This window comes from Leptodactylus fuscus, chromosome 1 (assembly GCF_031893055.1).
Source record: "Leptodactylus fuscus isolate aLepFus1 chromosome 1, aLepFus1.hap2, whole genome shotgun sequence".
Lineage (NCBI taxonomy): Eukaryota > Metazoa > Chordata > Amphibia > Anura > Leptodactylidae > Leptodactylus > Leptodactylus fuscus.
In genome coordinates, this window is record NC_134265.1 from 38893088 (window position 1) to 38918568 (window position 25481).

At 43.0% G+C, this 25481-nt stretch overlaps 1 protein-coding gene across 1 annotated transcript in view; it reads left to right on the forward strand.

Annotated features, from left to right (window-relative positions):
• Positions 1 to 25481, forward strand: part of KIAA1328 (KIAA1328 ortholog) — a 118426-nt gene that overhangs the window by 10283 nt on the left and 82662 nt on the right. The window contains exon 5 of the mRNA XM_075269737.1: positions 7466 to 7581. Coding sequence (XP_075125838.1) covers positions 7466 to 7581 — 116 coding nt within the window. The remainder of the gene's footprint in view (positions 1 to 7465; positions 7582 to 25481) is intronic.

Consider the following 25481-nt stretch of genomic DNA (forward strand, 5'->3'; position numbering starts at 1 on the left):
TGTCCACCCCCTTTTTTATGTTTGCTGTGGAATTATATCCAATTTGGCTTTTTGACAATTCTTTTTGTGGTTTTCCATCTGGAAGAAAATGAGTATTATCTGACAGAATTGCAGGGGTGCCAATACTTTTGGCCAACACGGTAGATCTTTCCTAAAACAGGTATGTCTGAGAAGTTGCAACTCGTATACCACAAGAACTGACAGGTCCTCTATATACTACACCACACAGGAGAGAGGACAGATCCTCTATATACTACACCACTCAGGACAGATCCTCTATATACTACACCACACAGGCGAGAGGACAGATCCTCTATATACTACACCACATAGGAGAAAGGACAGATCCTCTATATACTATACCACACAGGCGAGAGGACAGATCCTCTATATACTACACCACACAGAACAGATCCTCTATATACTACACCACACAGGACAGGTCCTCTATATACTACACCACACAGGACAGATCCTCTATATACTACACCACACAGGACAGATCCTCTATATACTACACCACACAGGACAGATCCTCTATATACTGCACCACACAGGACAGATCCTCTATATACTACACCACACAGGACAGATCCTCTATATACTACGCCACACAGGACAGATCCTCTATATACTACGCCACACAGGACAGATCCTCTATATACTACGCCACACAGGACAGATCCTCTATATACTACGCCACACAGGACAGATCCTCTATATACTACGCCACACAGGACAGATCCTCTATATACTACGCCACACAGGACAGGTCCTCTATATACTACGCCACACAGGACAGGTCCTCTATATACTACACCACACAGGACAGATCCTCTATATACTACGCCACACAGGACAGATCCTCTATATACTACACCACACAGGAGAGCTGACAGATTCTTTTTATTCTTGCATATAAAACGTTGTACAGCTTTCTTATGTCTTTGCTTTTACATGCCCAGATGTAGTTGCTGTTAGTGAAACGAAACATTCTTACTTCTCACAGCTGAGGGTTTGGACACTTTCATTCATACCACCAATATGTGGCTCATCTTTGCCAAAATAAAGGGCTATACACTAATGTTGCCCCTCAGTTACACCCATCTACACTAGAAAACTGGCATTTGAATCAATAAATAGCCCCCATTGTGTTGCAAGCCTTTCAGTGCTCATCCCGTTTACCACAGCAGTCACCTGAACCTGCGACGGGAGTTGTATTTTGCCGCAGCAAAGGACCCACAGAAGATCCAGCTATTATAATCGCCCATTTACTGTCAGGTCTCGAGTCCCATCAGAAGACGCATGGTTAATGACTAGAGACTCCTCATCCCGCTGTATTATGATTCGGGTGGAGGAGAGGTTTAATAAGATCCCAGTGAACTCTACGCTGCTGAGAATATATTTACCTCTAATTGCCGGCTGGGGTCACCTGATAAATTAGCTGCTGCCCTCCCACTGCGGAAATGGAGCATCTCCAGCCGTTCGCCCGCTCGCTGCTCCTAGCTAAGTGCTATTGAGAGGCTTCGCCATCCTGGATTAAGAACAGAGACTCAAAAGATGTTGGGTTTAGATTTTTTTTTTATTATTATTATTATTATGCTAATTTTATGCACAAATGATGCAAATGTGTACCTGAATGATAGGGACTCGCTTCTGTCATGTCACAGTGGGGTCTCTCTCTTCTTTCCTATGTACACAGAGTTTTGCTGTGTCTGTCTCTAGTTCCTTGGTCCAGAAATCCTACTAGCACTCTGTTCTTGTCACATACATCATCTTGCCTGGTTACGTTGCCTGAATTGTCTGGTGGGGAAAATAGTGTGATAAATGGCTAAGAGTTGGTTAAAAATTAAAATGCGCAGATTTCTTCAACTTGGTCCTGCTCTAATCCTGGTCTGATGTTTAGGTCCGGACTGTATTTCCTGATCTCTCTTGACTTACTGAAAATGCGGCTCGGCCATTCATTGGCTTGGACGGGTCATCACGATAACAAGTGACTGGCCGAGGAGTCTTTTCCTCTGCATTGAGAAGGAGAAGAGACCATTGGGGATTTGGGAAGTAACTGATTGGGGGGTTAGGAAGTGAATATTGCTGCTTTTTTATTTATTTTTTTTATTTTGCGCTGTCATATTTGGCACCTCCTCTAATCTTCTCTCAAAAGCAGAGTTCACAGAGGATGTCCGCCTTAAATCCTTTTGTTTTGCGACATGTTGGCAGGGGGTTTAAAGGGATTCTATCATTGGATATCCTTTTTTTTTTTTTCTGACTAACGTAGGAATAGCCTTAAAGACCATTCTTCTCCTACCTTTAGCTATTTTCTCCGCGCCGTTCGGTAGAAATCCGGGTTTTCTTTGGTGTGCAAATGAGTTCTGCGAGAGAAATCTCCAGCGACTCCTCCATCTTCTTCTGGAACACCCTCTCCATGTGTCTTCTTCCGTCCTGGCTTTCAGTCTTCTAGGCCTCGGGCAGAGCTGACTGCGCATGCCCGGGCCACAAGAAAATGGCCGCTTACACAGTAAGCTGGTGTAAGTGGCCATTTTCTTGTGGCCCGGGCATGCGCAGTCGTCCCTTCCCCAGGCTTAAAGATTGAAAGCCAGGACGGAAGAAGAAACAGGGAGAGGATGTTCCAGAAGAAGATGGAGGCAGCACTGGAGATTTCTCTCGAAGAATTAGGGACGCCCCCAGTGCAGTTTGAGCACTGAGGACCACCCCCAGTGCTGTAAGAGAACTCATTTGCATACGAAGAAATCCAGGATTTCTACCGAACGGCGGCACGGAGAAGACATGTAAAGGTAGGAGAAGAATAGCCTTTCTTAAGGACATTCCTACGTGTTATTGAGAAAAAAGGGTATCCAATGATAGGATCCCTTTAAAGGGAGTCTGTCAGCAGTAAAACTGGTTATAAGCCTGACCACAATACCACCATTTCCACATATGCATTTGTTATTCAGCCCCATTTTTATGTAAATCCGAATTATTCATAGACAAATGAGGGGAAAAGTGCTTTGTCTGGAAATTTAAAGTGGAGTCATAACCCAGACAACCTACGACACTCCCCTAAAACACTTACCCTACTTTGCCTATTAATAAAACCTGATTTACATAAAAATGGGACCCCAATGCTGAATAACACAGGCATATTCGGAAACTGTAGAATCACTTATACAAGGTACTGGGATTAGGTTTCTAAGCAGTTTACTGCTATCGCTCTCCCCAATGTGCATTTCAACTAAGATGGATTTACCTCAGTAATTGGATTGACCTCGGTAATGCTACTCAGCACCGGTTTTCCCACTGATAGGATCCCTTTAAGCTAGGTGATCAGTATTAGATCTGTAGGGTCCGACACAGGTATACCAGGATAGCGCTGCGCCAGGTAATGTTCACATTTCGAGAGCCACTTTGCTCACTTGCTATACAAACTTTAGAGGCAGATTTTGTACTCCGGCGCTGCACCATTGAAGTCTATGGGACAGCACTGTAATACCTACACCTGCTGCTACGCTTGGTACAGCAAGCGAGGAGAACTGTGAACATTACTGGGGGTGGTGCTTATCCGTGGGTGTCCCAGGTGCCCATCTCCCACAGTTCTTATATCTTCGGGGGGAGGAGGGGCTGACAAGCAAGGGAGCTCCTCATGTAGGGGAGGGGGGGAGGTGAGAGCTCCAGGATTACTGTGCTGTTTATCTTCAGCTTTTGGCTGATAAGGGCTGAGATAAGGAGTCCCTTACCTCTGTATGTAATGCAAGCGCACTCAAAGCCAGCTCTGCTACATCAGTTTCCACATCAGTGTATACTGTGGATCATAGCAGATAGCTCAAGTGAAACCCCGCCCACCAATGTGCGAGAAATCTAGGAAGTGAAGAGAGTACAGTCCCTCAGGCTTCAGAGAGTTATGGGAATACCCCTTTAAAGTGTTTTTCCAACTAAGACAACAAAATAGGAGATGAATGTCTCATTTCTCGGGGTCCCATCACTGAGACTCCCACTGTTTATGGGAATGAGCGCCCCATTTACCCCATTTGATTGAAGCATTGGTCACAAATATTTTCGGCAGTGCAGTCCATCTTTATAGGGTTGCCGGCATCGGAACTTCTCTATGGCACTTCCATGTAGATGAACGGAGCTGATTTGTAAATCTTAGCAGTTGGACCTCCAATAATCGGACCCTTATCCCCTATTCCCCTTTCTTCTTGCGGAATGTCCTTCTATCTATATTTTAACCTAAGGTAATGGAGGACACATCTGTACAAGTCGTGCGTCCTTCATAGCAAGTCTCAGACCCGTTTGCAGGTTCCCCTACAGGAGACTTGTACAAACACCTTATATTGTCACAAGTTGCAGAAGAAAGTTTCTAATTTGTCCTCTCAGGTTCTCCTGTGCCCAGCGTCCTGTGAAAGATTGCGTCTAGACCCCGGGAGCATAGCGATGACCTAGATCTGGGCAAAGATGTCAAATAACACATTAGATTCCTAATATTGGACTGTCAGGAGAGTAAGACAGGTTGCTCTTTCGTGCCCATATTTAGCACATAATTGATCTTTCAGCGCGCGCTTTGCTGGAACAGGTGGCGAGAGGTAGCGGCCGTGATGGATAACTCTGCTTAATACGCTGCCTGAGTTATGTGCTTCCATGTTGGATACAGAGAGGCGCAGTCGAAATTATTTCATTTAGATTAGGGAGTTCGGCTGAGCATCTAAAGCGCAATAGATTGTGCGGCTCGGCCATCTCTCACGCTATTAACTCTGTGCTTAATATTTAGTTAGCAATAAAATGCACCATTAAGTGACATGCGAATTCCATAAAGGAATCATTGCTTTGTGAAAGGCTTTAGCATTCAGATGCCCTTCTCCTGTGCTCCGCGCCAGGTGTTTTTTAGGAAGTATCTTGCTGTAAGTGCGGGCGTTAACCTCTTCACTGCTGCAAACATCAGCTCAGTGCATTAAGTTTATAATAGTGCTATACTGCTTCCCCCCCCCCCCGTAATGTATAATAAATAGGTCTGCAGGTTATTATATTTGTGGATTTTTTTTTTTTTTTAAATATATACCATCAGTATACCAATGGTACTTGAATTTTCATAAAAAATTGGAATATGTGCAAGGTCTTGCTTGGGCGGTCTGTTCATACACTATGTCCTATCAGTTTTTCTGCTGCTAATAGCTTTATGGCTGCAGCATGTTTTCCTTTTGTCTCTGAGACAGAGGGTGTCTATATAACCTCATCCCTTATTACTACTACTACTGGATTCCTTACAGGTAATTCTACCAGTAGTAACTGTAAAGTTGAAAACAAATGGCTAAGAAATCCCCAAATGAACATACTATGGGTGATCCAGAGAGACTGGGTTACAAATCCAGGTTATAATTCAGCTAAAAAGATCCCTGATGTGGAAAAAGAGAAATCTGAGCAACATCAGGAATGCGCTTAATGTCTGACTAACATCTCATCAGCAATAACACAAGCAGCTAGACAGAAGTAGATACTCTCTGTATACTTACTGACTGTGAGCCGCTGCAGACTCCTCTCTGTGCAAAGTACAGGCAGGGAAAAGTGTGTGTAAACATGTAGAGGCTGTGAAGAGAGACCAGCTCGTCCACTCACTGTGTTACCATCTTGCCCTTGCTGGTTTCCAAAGACATATCTTCCCTAGTAACAGGAGGTGAGCAGCAAACTGATGGGAGAGCTTTAGAGAAGTTTTAGAAAGCTGACAGTGCGATGAATTCAGCTTGGGTGCCAGAGATATCGATACCAATAGTTTCGGCACCAATATCCTTCCACCGTCAGAAGGGCAGACCTTAAAGCCCATAATCATCTGACAGTATAAAGCTATTGAAGAGTACTGTTGGGCTTGGGGGTTGTTCCCTGCCGTCCACCGATGATGCTAGGCCGTAAGGCCTGCCTTTCTGTTTGTGAAGGGATGTCATTGCCGAAACTATCAACACCAATACCTGTGGCGCTGGGGTGCATATCAGGAAATCTGAGTTCGGCGCAGTGTCAGCTTTCTAGTGGTATTTAATACTTCTGGTGCCAGAGGGCGTGAAAAGTCCTCTGTAGGCTCACCTTCCCTGGGCTCTGTGCTAAAATCCAGTTATCCTGGATAATGTCCATTGCTGTCATCATGTGACGCTGGGTTCACACCAGCGTCTGGACTCCGTTATCAGGTTTCCGTCTTTTGCATGCAGAAGACGGAAACCTGTCGTGCTGAGTCCGGGTTGTGAGCGTTTTGAGCTCTCCGCGTTCATTAAACCGGACACAGAATACTGCATGTCGACTCTGTGTCCGGTTTAAAAAGAAAAACTGTTTTACCGCGGAGAGCATAAAACGCTCACCAGCGCACATGGCCGGACACTTTTCAAACCCATTCAAATGAATGGGTTTGGAAAGATGCCGGCGGGTTTCCTTCTCCTGCCTCTGTTTTGTGCAGGAAACGGAAACCTGCAGAACGGAGTCCCGGGCGCAGATGTGAATGAGCCCTGACGCATGATAGTAGCGGACTGTAATCCTATGACAACCAGCTTTTACCAGTTGGTGGCGGGTTTCTGCATGATCTGAAATTGTCCAATCAGTGCTGACTATGTTGGTACATACCTCATTTACAGTGAACAGTGGAAATGCCCAGTTGGCAATTTAACTATATGTATCCAAAAGGAACAACCGAGGAACAGGAACATGTGTAAAATATAAAAATGATGCTCCTGAGTTATTTCATAAAAAATCCAATTACTGTATATACTCGAGTATAAGCCGACCCGAATATAAGCCGAGGCCCCTAATTTTACCACAAAAAACTGGGAAAACTTATTGACTCGAGTATAAGCCGAGGGGGGAAATGCAGCAGCTACTGGAAAATTTCAAAAATTAAAATGGTCAGAGTTTTTGGGTGCAGTAGGTGCTGGGGAAGGGGAGGGGGTGTTTTGGTTGTCTGTCTGTCCCTTCCCTGAGCTTAAGGACTGGGTTTTTTCTTCCCCACTTGGAATTCAGCCTGGCTGACTATAGGGTATCTGCAGATGGAACAGGAGCACTGCAGACCCCCTATATTCAGTAGACCGGGCACTGTCAGACACAGGGATACCTAATGTGTATGTGTGTCACAGTCATTTTCTACTTTTATATGTATTCTAGGGAAAGGAGGGATTTAGAACCTTTATTTACTTTTTTATTATATATTTTTTTAAAGGTTTTTTTTTTTCTTTTCACTATTTTATGGGAGATTCTACACATTACTATTGCGGCTTGAATCGAGTATAAGCTTTTTCAGCACAAAAACTGTGCTGGTGGACCCCCACCCATCTTATCATAGAGTTGTACCGGTGCATATGTCAGGTAATGCTCCAGGTCAGGGCTCTGCACTGTAATCGACTCCACGGATTGCTCAGTTCTTGCACAGTTTCTTGCTTTGTAGTCTCCACATCCTTTGTACTCTGCGCTGACATCTCTAACCTGACTACCCTTCTCTTTCCAGGGTGAGTGAGGAGAAGGAGGTGACTGAGGAGCGTTTAAAGAGCGAGCACGAGTCCTTTGAGAAGAAGATTCGACATTTGGAGGAGCAGAACAACCTCATCGCTACAGAGCGGGAAGATATCCTTTTTGTCTTCATATATTTACCCGCACCCCTCCCCCACCCCCTTCCCGTTCCATTCGGCTCTGAGTTATAATTGTACTAATTTATGGAGAGGAATAAATCTGCATGTGTTTCCATTCAGTAGCATGACTTATCAGCATGGGACGCTGCCTGCGTTCGGCTGGAAACGGCTTTCCAGCTGTTCCCTCCATGCTTTCCTTCTATGAAATCGACATTTGTCAACATGAATTTCCCATTCCCGCCCGCTGAACAGGAACACTTTCCATAAGGATAGTGGGCCTCCGAATCGCACTGCATTGCCTCGTGTTAATCAGATTGTAGGATACATTCGCATCGCGCCCCGCAGGCTGCCAAGTGTTAATCTGATTAACTCTTTCATGGCATGTCCATATCCCAGCATGGAAGCCTTGGCTTGCAGGTCTCCTGGCATTTTATAGCTGCTCTTATGGCTGATAGTGACCATAGAACATTTTACTGTAAATCACTGCACGCTTTACTGCTAAGCAGATGACTCTAGTCATGTTCTGAGGAGCAGCATCTCATTGGCTAGTAACGGTATCTGGTCTATGGTGGGCGCTGTTTCGTGATAAGGAGGTGTATGGTAATAGACGACTGCGGACGTAATGGGAAACTCTCACCATATTCTAGATAGAGATCCAGATCAGTTGATTGACCCCCGACAGATGGTGGCAGGGGAGACCGTTAAAGGGTACCTGTTATTTTGTTTGACTATTCAGGGAAAGCAGCTATGTGTTTGTGCACACAAGGCTTATATTCTGCAGCTTTTAGCAGTTTCTTCCTCTCCATGTTTTATCTGTATTTGCAGTCCTCTCTGAGACTAGCTTCCATACCCGGCTCTCTGTAAGAAAAGGAGAATCTGCTCTACAATGGTTTCTCTCTCACTCAGAAATAGCCCCATGGTCTTGCAGGACATATGTAGAGAAGTATTTACCTATACTGGTCATTGTAACTAAACTGCTTTGGTCCTGTTAGAAAGCTTCTCTTCAGCTCCGGCATCAGTCTAAACCTGTCTTTCTTCTTTTATCTCCTGCACTTGCCACTCCCCCTCTCCATAGACTTGTATAGATATGGGTCATGTGATCTACTGTACATCTTTGAGAGAAAGCTGTGATTTCGTGGTGAAAGGTAAGCGGTGGCAGAGGTACGAGGCGTTGGGAAAACAGCTGATAGAATATATGACACTGTTTCTTATATTCACCTATTCATGTATGCTGTTATTGAAACGACCGATCCTTTTTAAAGTATTATAGTATTGAATGGTAGATGTTGGTATCATGTACTACATATTGAATCGATCAGACCATTCCCCACTTGGGACTGAGCTCTATGACGGTCGTGTGACCTAATAGAACATACAGACTTAGAATTAACTGCAATACCTAATGGACCCCTCACCCTAATATAATGGGCTTCTATGTGTCTCTATGACAGGTGAGAGCAACGGACATTAAATAATGGTAGTATAAACTTATTGTAATCTGTGGTGGTCTCTACTGCCACACCCTAATCAATCAAGACTTATTAATTTAGGAAACCAATAATGGCAGACTAAATGGGTTGTCTGTATTATTTATGAGCATGGGTGTGATATACAGTATCCATATGAACGTGAAGGAAGGGGATCACAAGTGAGGGCAGGTTTGGTACATCAGACTGGTTTCAATTGTGCAATGGTGTAAATTATTATAGTGTATTATAAGGTTGTTGATTCCTGGTTACCACATGGCCGCCATTTCTCCTGGGTGTCTCCTCCTCTAATTTTGGGTCTTCTTGGTGACATCTTCATGACATGTGAGCGGTCATTTTTTTGTGGTCTCTTACGCGCATGCTTGTGGTGTTAAATTGTTGTTTTGGCGTCTATGATCGGCCTATACTCAGCAAATTACTGCTGTTGATGTTTCGCTTGCATTGACCTTTCGGCAGCTTTTAAGCTGTCCTACTACTGAACTTGTTCCTTGCGCCGTGCCTGTGATTGTTCCGGCATCTCAGCAGCTTGCTGGGACGCCATATAATGAGCGTGTGGTTGGTGTTGATGATTCGCCTGCTCCGGCGTTTCGGCTGCTTCTGTTGACTTCTGCCTTGTTTTTTGAGAATTTTGCGACAAATTGGATTTTCTTTTTCCCGACATGTTTAAAATTGGGAAACTGCCAATTTGGATTAAAGGTGGATTTCCCATCTGTGTGCGTCAGCCTGGAGCAGATCAAGTAATCTGCAAATGCTTGTATACAATGGACTCGGTGTTATCTGTGTGTTTACATAGAGAGATAACAGAGCACCTTTATCAGCAATCTCCAATTAGCTGAGTGAAAGCTGCTGGCAAGTGCAATTTATTATAGTATGTGAACATAAATTCTTTACAGTCGTGAAGCCATGTCATTTACTGGGATAAAAAGTAGCCGGTGTGTTAATCAAAGTTACAATCTATCTATGTGCCAAATGTCATCCAGATCCGTTCAGCCGTTTTTGTGTGATTGAGGAACAAACATCCAAATATTCAAACTTTAATATTTGTAGGAGAGGAGATACATATGTGTGTGTGTACTGTGTGTCTGTATGTGTGTGTGTGTGTATATATATATATATATATATATATATATATATATATATATATATATATATATATATATATAAGCTGGTACCCGCGACTTCGTCTGCGGTGATTGTAGAACTGGGTATATACAGGCGTGGGTAAGGTTTTCGTAGTGTGTATAAGTTTCTCTGCTCCCAGAGTCATATGAGGTCTTAATTTTTCCTGGGACAAATTTTTCTTCATGATGCCACCATTATTTATTCTATATAATGTACTGGGAAGCAGGGAAAAAATTCAGAATGGGGGGGATTTGAAGTAAAAATGCAGTTCTGCGACTTTCGTACGGGCGTTGGTTTTACGGCGTTCACTGTGCAACCAAAATGACATGTCCCCTGTATTCTGTGTTTCGTTACGATTCCGGGGATACCAAATTTCTATGGTTTTATTTACATTTTGACCCCTTAAAAAAAGGCCAAACTGTGTTAAAAATTTTTTTTTTGAAAAGTCGCCATATTCCGACAGCCGTAAGTTTTTTATACGTGCGTGTACGGGGATGTATAGGGTGTCTTTTTTTGCGGGACTGTGTGTACTTTGTAGTTCTACCATTTTCGGGAAATGTTATTGCTTTGATCACTTTTTATTCAAATTTTTATCAGAATCAAAACTGTGAAAAAACGGCGGTTTGGCACTTTTGCCCATTATTCCCGCTACGGCGTTTACCGAACAGGAAAAATATTTGTATAGCTTTGTAGAGCGGGCGATTTCGGACGCGGGGATACCTAACATGTATGTGTTTCACAGTTTTTAACTACTTTTATATGTGTTGTAGGGAAAGGGGGGTGATTTGAATTTTTAATCCTTTTTATTTGTTTTTATATTTTTTTTTACTTTTTTTTTAACTTTTTTTTTTGCATTTATTAGACCTCCTAGGGGTATTGACATGGGTGGGCGGTGTCGCGGATTGTCAGAGCGGTGGGGGTCGGCAAACATGGCTGCTCCGGAGCGTTAAAGAGAGGCTCCTGGAGTATTGTTAAGGTGAGGGGCAAAGTGGTAAAGTATATGTATATGAGATTGTGTGGGGTTAGGGGCTAAGCTGTAGAGGGCAATATGAATTTTGTGGCTTGCTATGGTCCAAAGTGTGTGAGATTGCAGAGATGGTGGTGTGAGTTTGGGTTTTGTGGGGGTCCTGGCACAAACGTATGTGCGCTATTGTGACGAAAAGTAGCCAATTGCGCAATCGGGTGTATTAACTATGTTTTTGGAAACTTTCAGCCAAATCGGTGGAGCGGGTTTTGCGTGATTGAGGAACAAACATCCGAACATGCAAACATCCAAACTCACAAACTTTCACATTTATAATATTAATAGGATATATATATATATATATATATATATATATATATATATATATATATATATGTCAAATATATATAATTATTTAGATCGCACCTCCGTCCTGTGCAAATGAACATTCCTGAGCTGCAGTACCAATCAAGACCACTATGTGATGTACAGCACTGTACAGGGTAATCGGTAAGAGGCTGCTGTCTCTGCAAACAGCTGATCGGTAGGGGTGTTGGACCCCCTACTAATCTGATGTTATTGATCTGTGCTAAGTAGAGGTTTTCAGCTCTATATTTCTGCGACAGTAACTTTTGGCCAATTAATTTCACATCTGTAAATGGGGGCTATTTTCATGACCGATCTGTTGCTAGTCACATATAGGTCATGTTCTGTTTTTTGTCTGTTTTCAGGTATCCTTCCTTACACTGCAATGCACGGGGGGTTCTTGAAAATTTACCACCACTTGGGTGCAAAATGGCTATGGAAAATCGACTTTTTTTGCAGCCCTTTTCACCCTGAATGTAGGCTTAATTGTGGAAAATCCCTCTAATTACGTACCGTTGGATTTGATCCCAGGACTACAAGACGACAGACGTAACCCCTGACTTCGGAGCTTATTCGCTTCTCTCTGTCATCAGAATGAATCATTTTCCTCCAGATTTTTTTTTATTTGGTCTTACAAGCAATACAAATGACCGCACGTTTCCAGCGCCGCCATCGCATTGACTTGTTTATTTTTCACCCCCGATGCGATTCCAATGCAGATTTCTCCATCATCCTGTGTACAAGTTTCAGCTGGAATACCCCGAGGTGCCAACGCCAGACACCAGCGAGCCGCCAGATAGATGACGCCTCTTCACATTTCCCTTACCAAGCCTCGAGTATTACAATACCCCAACATTTTTTTATTTTTATTTTTTCCCCCCACCCCCCACCTTGAATGATTCTCATTTTCATTATCGTAAAATAATTGATGGAGTTTGGCTGACTTGCGGCAGTAATGAGGTCTAAACGTAATAATGCACTCCTTTCTAATAACTGAGCACTGCTGGCGTTTAAAAGCCTCCTAAATCAGTAGCTTTACTATGAATTTATTAGCGCTTTTTTGGCATTAGCTTTAATAGTAGTTATTTACATAAGCGTACATCCCATTAACCGCCATCAGGGCTGGAAAACATGCTGAACTGTTCATATTTTCATATAATTATTGAACATAATGGTTTCATTTGCATTTCTAAACCGCGATGCCGCTGTCAGGCTTCGGAAATAGTGCCTCGACGCAGTCCCTATTTCACAGACGCTTATTTGACATCATTACATTTTATGCTAATCTGCATCCCTTGGATCCCATCAGAAGGACAGCTGCTGATACTGTAATATACGGCTCCCTCGTCCCATTGCCCCACTGATACTCCGAGGCCGATTAGCGGCTCGCAAGCACTTTTACCTATGTCGAAATGTGAAATGGATTACGCCACGCTCCGTCAGGAACCCGGAGACGGGGAGGCCGCTATTGTACTATGCTTGGCAGACGGAGCAGAGTAGCTCAATACCATAGGACAAGGACTGCTATCCATATGCCCTTTAGGTTTTTATGGAACTCGGAGGGGTCGCTTGTTCAGGACCCCCCACCTTATAGGCCAGGATGGACAACAGTACAGGATAGGTCATCAGAATGAGATCTGTGGAGGTCAAACACCCGAACCCTGCACAGATCAGCTCCAGGCACTGGAAGTTACGTCAGTGTATGAGAATTGGGAGAAGTATACTCCCCTATATAGTAGGGGGGCAGCAGCTTGCACAGTCTTCCTAGATACTGCTGAAGCTAATGTGCCCACGTGCAGCAAGACCAGCCAATCTTTGTAGGGTCCAGGTGTTGGACCCCCACATGCCCTATACCACCGTGGATAGGTAATCGGTATGAAATGTACACATTACACGGTAAAAATTGTACAGTGCTGCGGAATATGTTGGCGCTATCTCAATAAAATATATTTACACAGTCCAGTCCTATTCATGTGACCACCGCCTACTTTTGACGTCAACGTTAAATAACCAGTCACAGAAGGCACATGTCATCAGCCATCTGTGTGCACTGATCATTGTGGAAGGCACGATGGATCAACACAAGTATGTATCTATCCTTGCGGACCATGTTCACCCCTACGTGTGAAGTGTTTTTTCTCAGGATGATGGCATCTACTAGCGGGACAATGCGACGTGTCATAAAGCTCGCAGTGTACGTGCGTGATTCGAGGAGCACCAGGATGAGTTTACTGTGCTCCCTTGGCCAGCAAATTCCCCGGACTTGAACTCAAACGAGAATCTGTGGGACCACCTTGATCAGTTTGTTCGCGCCATGGATGCTCAACCGTGTAACCTAGCACAGCTGGCCGCGGTACTGGAGTTGGCATGGCTCAACATCCCAGTGACCATCACCACAACATCCCCTCTCTTCCTGCACATCTCGCAGCGGTCCTCTCTGCCAAAGGGGGTTATTCTGGATTTTGACAGGTGGTCACATTAATGTCACTGGACTGTGTAGTATTATTATGGGACCAAAAACCCCTTTAAGGGGATGTTCACAGGTCAGAATTTCAAGAAGTCGCGTGGAGCCTGCAGTGGAAAGCCAAAGCTCAGCCTTGGTTTTCCGCCGCGGGATTTGCACACGTGTTTAGCCTCACTTGCTTTGTCAATATTCTCCCTAGATGACATTAAAAATGTATTGAGAACCGTTCCTCAAATTTGTAATGTGAATTGTTTCAATTGGGCTGGTTCCTATACAAAGACAATATAGACAGGATGCACAATGCTGTGCAGGGATTTAGCCCTCTGTTAATGCCATCCGTGCCCCCGATATACATGAAAACCAATTATACTTCCCCAGCTCCTGTGTTCCTGACGCATTTTTTCAGTGAATCTGGAGGAGTACTCCTTGGCTTCAGCACGCATGTGCCGGATCTAAGATGCAGTCGCAGCAATGCCATGGTGTTTTTCCCTGACCAGATGGGAATACCCAGGCCGAGTCAAGTGTAAAGGTTGTTTTTTGCATTTTTTTTTTTTTTTTTTTTTTTTACCATGTTAACCTGATAGGTTCCCTTATAAAGGGAGTCTTTTCCCCCCCAGACCCCAGCATAACCCTGCACCTAGGCTTGGTCACCTGATTTGACCAGCGATTTCTGCTTATTTAGCACTAAAAATGAACAATATACACATGACACTGTCTGTAAAGTAGAGCGCCATCATACTCCACAGTGCAAGTAAGAGATACGTGAACGTTTATACGGCATAAAGGATTATTAATGCTAAAAATAATATGGATATTTGAGTACAGTGTGAATTTCGGAGCGTTTTTCCAATTCTGCTTCCGTCATTCAGCAGCGAAGAGGTCACATCACTTTTTTGTGGGTAAAACTCGCTGTATGAACTATGGGATGCATTTGCTTCCTGCGGGTGTGTTCGATGATGTAATATGCATACGTGGGAAGAAATGTATTGTAACAATTCTTGATTCACTTTGGCTTGTGGAAAGTCATCTCAGTTGCATCCATAACAAATAGACAATTTTTTGACTGTGTTCAATTGGAATTGCCATAGGGTAGATGGAGTAGGACTTCAGGTTTGAGTCCTCCACGATATGGATTAAATGGAGCACGCTGCAAAAAACAATGGCGCAAGCGCTTTCCATGTGCAGTTTATTGTAGACCTGACCAAAATCCTGACCAAAAGACTGCCCTCATTGAAATCAATGGGAGCCAGTCAGTTCTTTTTTTCCGGGAGTCGTTTGTTCCCACTCTCAGAAAAAGAAGCGAGATGCTCATTCTGTCAGGAGCCTCGCGACATCTACCTGAAGTCACTCCCTCCTGACTAGGCTCATTCATTTGGGCCTAATCCAGAGTGGAGTGCGCGACTAGATGCCAGTGCACTGCATTAGTATTCAGTCGCTGCTACCCGTATTTTGGACTGGAATCTGAGGCGGGCCTCCACTTCAGGTTCTGGTCCAAAAAAACCCTGTGGGAACCCGGCCTTAGGGTCCATGCTCATGTCCAAGGGTCCATTGCATTCAGAAATATAATAGATTAAGTCCTATTGTGCTCTGTTTATTATCGGAACGGATTGGAAGCCCCCCATAGAGGTGAATGCTTTGCACTCCGTGTGTCATGCGACTGCGTTCTGCTGCAAAATCTGCTCCAACTTGGTCGCGTGCATGGGGGTCTTAGTGTCCTGCTAATGCCATCCATAGACACAACTTTTCAGATGCTGTAATACCCCCCCTCCTCTTCCTCAGATCCAGCCTATCAGAAACCATGAGACGCGTGTGCGGCATGGGTTCCGCATTGTGCGTGTGTACATGGCGTTCGCTCTCCATGGTGCTCGGCCCACAGCTTTATCATCGCGACTGCAGACTTTAACAAGTGACTCGCTGGCGTTAAGTCCACATGCCGCACCTCCCAGTGTAAGTTGCTCGGAGCAAAGCTTCAAAGGGGATTGTGCCACTTTGAAGATTGGAGCTTAGAATACGACTTGAAAGATTTGTGATGGACCTACTGTGAAACCGAGTGCAGTCTAATTTTCTTTTTTGTAATATGTTTTGAAACTTTTTTTTTTTTTTTTTTTTTCCTCCTTCAGCGTCCCCCCTCCCCTTACTTCCCATCTCTTCACTTTCTTCCAAGTTGTTCATGTAATTGGTGGGAAAGACTTTTTGCTTCAAAAGAACCTTTTATCATATTATTAACTTCTGCCGCTTGGGGAAATCTTACGTCCTGATTCATGTCTTTTAAGACTTGAGTCCTGCAAATGTCCTGCCGCACAGCAGAGGGTTAATTCTTCAGCTTTTGTTGGGTTTTTCCATTCTGGAAAAGTAGAAAGCGGGAAGATAAGTTGTGCGGAGGTGATGTGCACCGCCTAGGGTGCCTGTAGGTGACCTGTCTGTACCCTATGTCTGGTGTAGTAGGGTATGGTCTCCCCTATAAACCTGTGCATGTGCCAACCCCTACAGTGGACAATTTTGTTCTGTGGTCCATACTGCTACCTTGCAGGACCTGGGTATGAATGATGTTCATGAATGATGTTTGTATGTTGACCACAATGTAGTCCATTGTGTTTCCATAATATTGTCCCTTATTTTATGGGAATTTTAACAGTTTCCAATGCAGGTGTAAATGGAGCCTGAAGTCGCCGCAGGTCACCTGTCTATCAATAAGTATTTGGACACCCATGCAAATGAAGATATCTGCGGTCCTGATGAATAGGAAATAGGAAACAGCATTGGTATTAGTCACATGCAAGATGCCATAAAGTGCAGAGTTGTCCGATTTCGCGAAAGGGGTAATTGTGGGGTACCACAGAAATGGTCGATCCTTAAGGGACATAGCAAGCGAACTGAATTACCTAAAATCGACAGTGGCCTATGTGATTACAAAGTGGAAGGTGAAAGGTGATTGTCAGAATGTTCCCCGAGTTGTCAGATCCCGAAACTGGGAAATAGTGTTAAATATCTCTGAAATTGCGGAGAAACTTGTGACCTCGTGACGTGTTAAGTAGGCCTTAACACGATAGGAAGAAGTCAGCTTGTTATCAGTGTAGGGGTTTAATAATATCTTGAAGGAAAACACAGGAACAGGGAAAGTGTCCAAAATAACAGAAATATCAGTCAATGTCTCAATAGCTTACATCTTCAGAGGAGTTGTGCTTCTTCATCTGGATATCCTGTAGTTATAGCTTGGTTCATGCTTGTCATCTGGTTGGTGGACTTGGGCTGGTCACGACTAGGGTTGAGCCGAGATTTCAAGATTGATTTTAAAATCCGATTTCCGATCATTTTCCAGCCGATCTCGATCCTGATCGCGATCGTGAAATTTGCTCGATTGCCGATCGGAATCTGATCCTTTCCGAACCCGATCCTCAACCCCAGTCAATGCTTCTCTATGGGAAAAGTCACTTTTAGGGTTGAGCCGATCTTGCAATAACTTCCGATCTCAATCCCGCTGGAAAAGATCGGGTCGGAATTCCGATCGCGATCGTGAAATTTACTCGATCGCCGATCCGATCTTTTCCGGTCCTGATCGCTCAACCCTAGTCACGATGTATCAGAGAGATCCTCCATGAATGAACCACCTGCCACCACTCATGACCACCCACCCTGGTCTTCCCAAAGACAGACCCTGACATTTGTATTTCTTACTCATTTATATTCATGAGAGGCGGTGTTACCTTCCATCTTGCTGCTATGTAAGGAGGTTTCTAAAATGGTGTACTCTAACCACACCCATGTTCCCAGAATATAAGAGTATGATGTCAGTAGAGTTTAACCCTTTGTATACTGAAGAATATAGTAATTATTCTAATATTTAACAAATAGAAACCGATGAGTGCTGACCAGAGAAACCGCACCCAACGATGGCTCACATACACCAGGAGTGTCACCAGGCATCCGGGAGTATTGTGTCGATCAATATCATCAGTAAGGAAGCGTCTGCTGGGGTCTACCAACTATTGTATAGGAAGAAACGTTGTTTTCTATTTACCGCAGGGGTCCATATACTTATTGGTAGACAGTGTGTGAATTTGCTGACTAACCAGTGGTGGTTTACAGTTGCAAAATAGTGAATGGGACTTAGAGAACCAGTTGGGGCAATTTGGGGCACTAAACCACTCACGTGTCCTGGATCAAGTGTTTTGTGTTCTACATAGCTCTTAATGCCATATGTGCCCCTGATAAAAATGAATTTTTTTTACCCAGCTCCTGTAATCTATGTTAAAGGGATTTTCCAGCCCCAAATTTATTTCTCCCACTGATGACATTCCAGAGTATAGATGATCTGTGGAGAGCTGACACGTAGGCTCCGCACAGATCAGCTGGTGTTGCATCACACCTATACAAATAATAGAAGCGACACAGCAGCCCCCTCCCCTGCATTGTGACGATCTCGGGAATCACAGTGCTGCTCCTATTCTTGCTATAGGAGCGATGCTGTGAGCCCTGCCGTCTACTAGCAGCTTCTGGCACACAGGGTGTACCTGTGAAGGATTTGGGTGTCAGACCTCACAGATCACATACTTGGGATAGGACTTCAGTATGAAAAATTAATTTGGAGTTGGCAAATCCAGCAAAAGCCATCTTGTGCTTAATAAGGAACCTTTTATTCCAGTAATAAAACCCCATTATCAGTAGTGTAGGGTTGTACAATGCTTCAGACTCTTGATTCTTTTTCAATATGTTTAAGGGTCAAATGGTTCAATATCATTATTTACTCACTTTTGGTACTACAGGCCCTGTCTTACCAGATGCCACAAAGTAGAGACCAGCTGTAACCCCTTTGGTTTGACAGGAACCCCCTCATTCCTTACTCCACAGACTTCTACAGAACAGAGAACTTTTATTGTCTTCTTCTGGAGGATTTTTCTAAAAACACCTAACCATTCACATTACATTTTGATCATCAGTTGCAGATGCAAAACACTGATGGAAGTGGCTAGAAACCATCTACAATGACCATGATGACCATCTGTATACATAGTCAATGTTAAAGGGGTTGTCGTATTATGGCCACGTATCCCAGAGCCACAGGAAATGGGATAAGTGTCCGATTGCTGGGTCCCCCACTGATAAGGGACCAAAAGTCCCACTTAGGCCTCTTTGTGAATGGAGAACCAGTTTGCTTGAGTGACCGGCACTCCATTTACTTCTATGGGGCTGCAGATGTTGCTGGAAATGACAGTCCTGGCAGCCCCATAGAAGAGAACAGGGCTGGGCACACAAGAGCATTGAAGCTCTGTTCACAAAGCGGCTTTAGGGGTACTTTTGGTCCCCGTCTTTCTAATCACTGGAGGATCTAGTGATCACACCCCAGCGATTGGACGCTTTTTCCCTATTAGCTTGACTCATCAGTTTCCATCCTCTTTCATCTTTTTTTCATGTCCGTTTTTTGTATCTACAAAAGTGATCAGTTACACTGGCGTCTCCTAGCCATTGTCCTGGTCGGAGGATCAGAATCATGGAGAGGTGGAACACACAAAAAAAATCTTCTAGACACCCGACAGATCCCATTATAATTACCGTATATACTCTAGTATAAGCCGACCCCCCCCCCCCTTCCTTTAATTTTGCCATAAAAAACTGGGAAAACTTATTGACTCGAGTATAAGCCTAGGGGGGAAATGCAGCAGCTACTGGAAAATTTCAGAAATTAAAATTGGTTTTTGGGTGCAGTAGTTGCTGGGGAAGGGGAGGGGGTGTTTTGGTTGTCTGTCTGCCCCTTCCCTGAGCTTGAGGATTGGGTTCCCCCCCCCCCACACACACTTGGAATTCAGCCTGGCTGAATATAGGGTATCTGCAGTGTTCCTATTAACCCCTTCCTGACAGAACAGGAGCACTGCAGATCCCCTATATTCAGTAGACCGGGCACTGTCAGACACAGGGATACCTAATGTGTTTGTGTTTCACAGTCATTTTCTACTTTTATATGTATTCTAGCGAAAGAAGGGATTTAGAACGTTTATTTACTTTATTTTTTTATTAGATTTTTTTTTTTTTTTTTTTTTTAAAGCTTCTTTTTTTCACTATTTTATGGGAGATTCTATACATTACTATTGTGGCTGGTCATAAACCACCCCACCCCTTGACTCGAGTATAAGCCGAGGGGGGCTTTTTCAGCACAAAAACTGTGCTGAAAAATTCGGCTTATACTCGAGTATATACGGTACTATAAAAATGCAGAGAATAAAAAATGCATTAATTGATCAGTATAAAATCATATAAAATATACTACTTATTAAACAATGTGGCTAATACATACCCGATATTCCTATCTCTATATTGGTGGCAATTCATACATAAAAATATAAAAATTGATGATTAACATAATTATACCTAAAAATTATAATTAATAGCTTTATATATATTTAATATACCTCTTTTAAAGTAACCCAGTCTTATCTATATTTGATCCTAAACATTCTCTAGGGCTTCATTTAAGCCCCCTGGTGAGAGAGTATTGAATTTGTAGATCCAATACATCTCCTTTCTCTTAAGGCTAAGCTAACCTATTGCTAACATGTATTGGAATTTGATCAATAGGTGTTACAACGAAGCCTTCAAAATTCAATTCATGGGCTAAAAAAGCATGTTTAGACACACTATGTTTCAGGAACCCATTCACTGTGTTGGATCTATGTTTAATAAGTCTCTCGCGAAGTGGTCTAATCATGCGTCCCACATATTGCAGCCCGCACGGATAGGTAAGGACATAGACCGCATATGAAGATGAACAATTGAGAGACTTACTGATCCGAATGGTTTCTCCTGTGAGTGTCTTAGCCCCATGGTTAATTGAGGCACAACACTTACATCTCTTATGACAACATTTCCTTACACCACAGATGCCCTCTTCAGGTAAAATAATCCCAGATTGTGATACGGGTCTCAATTTGTTTGGTGCTAACATATACTCGAGTATAAGCCGAATTTTTCAGCCCAGTTTTTGTGCTGAAAAAGCCCCCCTCGGCTTATACTTGAGTCGGAAAAAATAAATAAATAAATTAAAAAAATAGACCCCCCCCCCCCAAAAAAAAAAAAAAAAAAAAAAAAATGCTGGACATCTCCAATGGATGTGAACAGAGCCTTAAACTGATGATCAAAAGATGTGAACGGCCCCTACAGCCCTTAATAGGGTTTTCCAGAGTGTGTTGGGATATGAAGACAGTGTATATCTCTATGCCAGGATATTGTAGAGCTGGTCAATTAAAGGGGTGATCCAGTTAATTTCTGTAATCCCTATGGAGGCTTAAAAATAATAAACAGTGTTGTGGGGCGTTAGGTTGCTGATAGGCGGGCTGCCCACTCTCTCTGCTCTCATATTTAGGTTATTTGTTCCCCGTTAACATTTCTAACCTAGAAGACAATGGAGCCGCAGCTCGAGAAGAAATCTGTGCTTCTTACCAACAAACGATTAGCCTTTATTTCACTCTCAATCAAGAAAAAGCAGCCACTAAAACTGTGATGGATAATAAATCCATAGTGATTAGGAATGCAGATTAGGGAGGGGGATTGTGATTCAGGACAGGAGTGACTACATCAGAGAGGCCCATCGTATCCTCTCTCATAGTGAGTACTACCAGAAATTGGGTGAAGATCCATCTGTTAGTTTCTCGCAGCTATAAATATAAATATAGAGAACTCATTTTCAAAGCCCATGCCGAAGGTATTCTTACGGATAAGGAAAAGGGGTTCCTTTTAGGAGACAATCATACTACGGCCCTTTTCTATCATCTACCTAAGCTACATAAAAATTCCACTAATCCCCCCGGGTAGGCCCATCATATCCGGACCCCACCATGCCAGAAGAGCAAAAGGTGCATCTGCTAGATAGTATTAAGTTTATTATGGAGCATAATATCTTTACATTTGAGGCGGAGCTTTATATCCAAAAACGGGGCACTGCCATGGGCACCAGATTTGCGCCCAGTTATGCGAACATTTCTATGGGGCGCTTTGAGGAAGACCATATCCATTGCAAACACCCGTGCAGTAATAAGATTGTCATGTATAGAAGATATATAGATGATCTTTTATTTATCTGGAAGGGTACAACAGAAAATTTTTCTGAATTGACCAGTTATTTCAATCAGAACTCTTGGGGCGTCACCTTCAGTGGTGAAGCCCAACCCTATAGTATTAACTTTTTGGATCTTGAACTTATTGGAGAGGGGCAATCTTTTTATACTAGGACTTTTTTTTACTTTTTAAAAAGGTAGATTGCCGCAAACTCCTCGATTATCGTAGTGCCCATTACAAAAAATGGAGGGGCAATGTCCCATTTGGGCAATATAAGAGAGTGAGGCGTAACTGCTCTAGAGGTACGGATTATGTATTACAAAGTAAAGTTTTAACCAAACGCTTTAAAGAAAAAAATTGTCCGAAAAGTATTTTAAACGCGGCTAAGGCAGAATCAATGTCCCGATTAGACTGTCTCCTACCTAGAACGGAGAAGCCTAATGCTATGAATATGGGGGGGTAACTTAATAACTTCCTATAATGGTGCCCACACTGAGATTAGGTCTATTTTGACCAAATATTCGGGTGTTTTACTTAATGACCCCCTCCTTAAAGGGGATTTATCAGCAAAATTATGCTGTATGAGCCCCACATATGTGTGAATAGCCTTTAAAAAGGCTATTCAGGCACTGGTAAAGTTATATTAAACTACCCCCCCCCCCCCCCCGTTTTAAAATAAAAACATATTTGTAAATCATACCTATCGTGCACGGTGGGCGGTCCTCCACGGTCCGAAGTCATCTTGCTGTCACGCCTTCCTCTTCTTTCTTCTTCCAGCGATGTCTTCCTGTCCTGGCTCTTCCCTGCCTTCATCTTCTGTTCTTCTGGCGGGCTGTGTTCAAATCCCGCGTGTGCGCAGTATCGCTTCCTTCAGAGCGCTTCTGCGCACACGTCGGCGCCATTTTTGTTGTAGTTCTAAGTGCCCCTTAGAACTACGCGAGCGTACTGCGCATGCGCAGTATGCTCATGAACTTCTTCATTCCGGAAGAAAAGAAGATGAAGGCGGGTAAGAGCGAGGACAGGAGGGTGTCGCTGGAAGAAGAAAGAAGAGAAAGTCGTGATAGCAAGATGATGTTGGACTGTGGAGGACCGCCCACTGCATGATGGGTATGATTTACAAATATGTTTTTATGGTTTTATTTTAAAAGGGGGGGGGGGGTAAAATAACATTAGCGGTGCCTGAATAGCCTTTTTAGCTTTGATCTTGCTGATAGAGCCCCTTTAAAGATAATATTCCGCCTAAACCGCGAATTATCTTCAGGAGAGGACGCACCTTGAAAAGTACCGTATATACTCGAGTATAAGCCGACCCGAATATAAGCCGAGGCCCCTAATTTTACCACAAAAAACTGGGAAAACCTATTGACTCGAGTGTAAGCCAAGGGGGGAAATGCAGCAGCTACTGGGAAATTTAAAAAATTAAAATGGTCGGAGTTTTTGGGTGCAGTAATTGCTGGGTGCTGGGGAAGGGGAGGGGGTGTTTTGGTTGTCTGTCTGCCCCTTCCCTGAGCTTGAGGACTGTTTTTTCTTCCCCCACTTGGAATTCAGCCTGGCTGAATATAGGGTATCTGCATCCTATTAATCCTATTAACCCCTTACCGACAGAACAGGAGCAATGTAGATCCCCTATATTCAGTAGATCGGGCACTGTCAGACACAGGGATACCTAATATGTAATCTAGGGAAAGGAGGGATTTACAACTTTTTTTCCCCCACTATTTTATGGGAGATTGTATACATTAATATTGTGTCTGGTCATAGACCCCCCCTCCTTAAAATAAATAAATAAATAAAATAAATATATATATTTTTTTAATTTATTTATTTATTTTTTCTGACTCAAGTATAAGCCGAGGGGGGCTTTTTCAGCACAAAAACTGGGCTGAAAAATTCGGCTTATACTCGAGTATATGTTAGCACCAAACAAATTGAGACCCGTATCACAATCTGGGATTATTTTACCTGAAGAGGGCATCTGTGGTGTAAGGAAATGTTGTCATAAGAGATGTAAGTGTTGTGCCTCAATTAACCATGGGGCTAAGACACTCACAGGAGAAACCATTCGGATCAGTAAGTCTCTCAATTGTTCATCTTCATATGCGGTCTATGTCCTTACCTATCCGTGCGGGCTGCAATATGTGGGACGCATGATTAGACCACTTCGCGAGAGACTTATTAAACATAGATCCAACACAGTGAATGGGTTCCTGAAACATAGTGTGTCTAAACATGCTTTTTTAGCCCATGAATTGAATTTTGAAGGCTTCGTTGTAACACCTATTGATCAAATTCCAATACATGTTAGCAATAGGTTAGCTTAGCCTTAAGAGAAAGGAGATGTATTGGATCTACAAATTCAATACTCTCTCACCAGGGGGCTTAAATGAAGCCCTAGAGAATGTTTAGGATAAAATATAGATAAGACTGGGTTACTTTAAAAGAGGTATATTAAATATATATAAAGCTATTAATTATAATTTTTAGGTATAATTATGTTAATCATCAATTTTTATATTTTTATGTATGAATTGCCACCAATATAGAGATAGGAATATCGGGTATGTATTAGCCACATTGTTTAATAAGTAGTATATTTTATATGATTTTATACTGATCAATTAATGTATTTTTTATTCTCTGCATTTTTATAGTACCGTATATACTCGAGTATAAGCCGAATTTTTCAGCACAGTTTTTGTGCTGAAAAAGCCCCCCTCGGCTTATACTCGAGTCAAGGGGTGGGGTGGTTTATGACCAGCCACAATAGTAATGTATAGAATCTCCCATAAAATAGTGAAAAAAAGAAGCTTTAAAAAAAAAAAAAAATCTAATAAAAAAATAAAGTAAACGTTCTAAATCCCTTCTTTCGATAGAATACATATAAAAGTAGAAAATGACTGTGAAACACAAACACATTAGGTATCCCTGTGTCTGACAGTGCCCGGTCTACTGAATATAGGGGATCTGCAGTGCTCCTGTTCCATCGGGAAGGGGTTAATAGGAACACTGCAGATACCCTATATTCAGCCAGACTGAATTCCAAGTGGGTGAAAAAACTCAGTCCTCAAACTCAGAGACGGGGCAGACAGACAACCAAAACACCCCCTCCCCTTCCCCAGCACCTACTGCATTCCCCCCCCGGCTTATACTTGAGTCAATAAGTTTTTCCCAGTTTTTTGTAGTAAAATTAGGGGCCTCGGCTTATATTCGGGTCGGCTTATACTCGAGTATATACGGTATCGAGATGCACTAATAGGAAGCTTATTATAGACAACTTCTATTGCTATATTTATGTAATCTGTTTAATTGGTAGAGTTCATTCTCTGATTATACAAGCATATACGTAACCTTCTGATAGTTGCATGCGGGAACACGTGCACACATCTCCGATCCCATTTACACACAAGAGGCTCTGAAGAGTCTAACAGAGACTCGTCTGATACTGG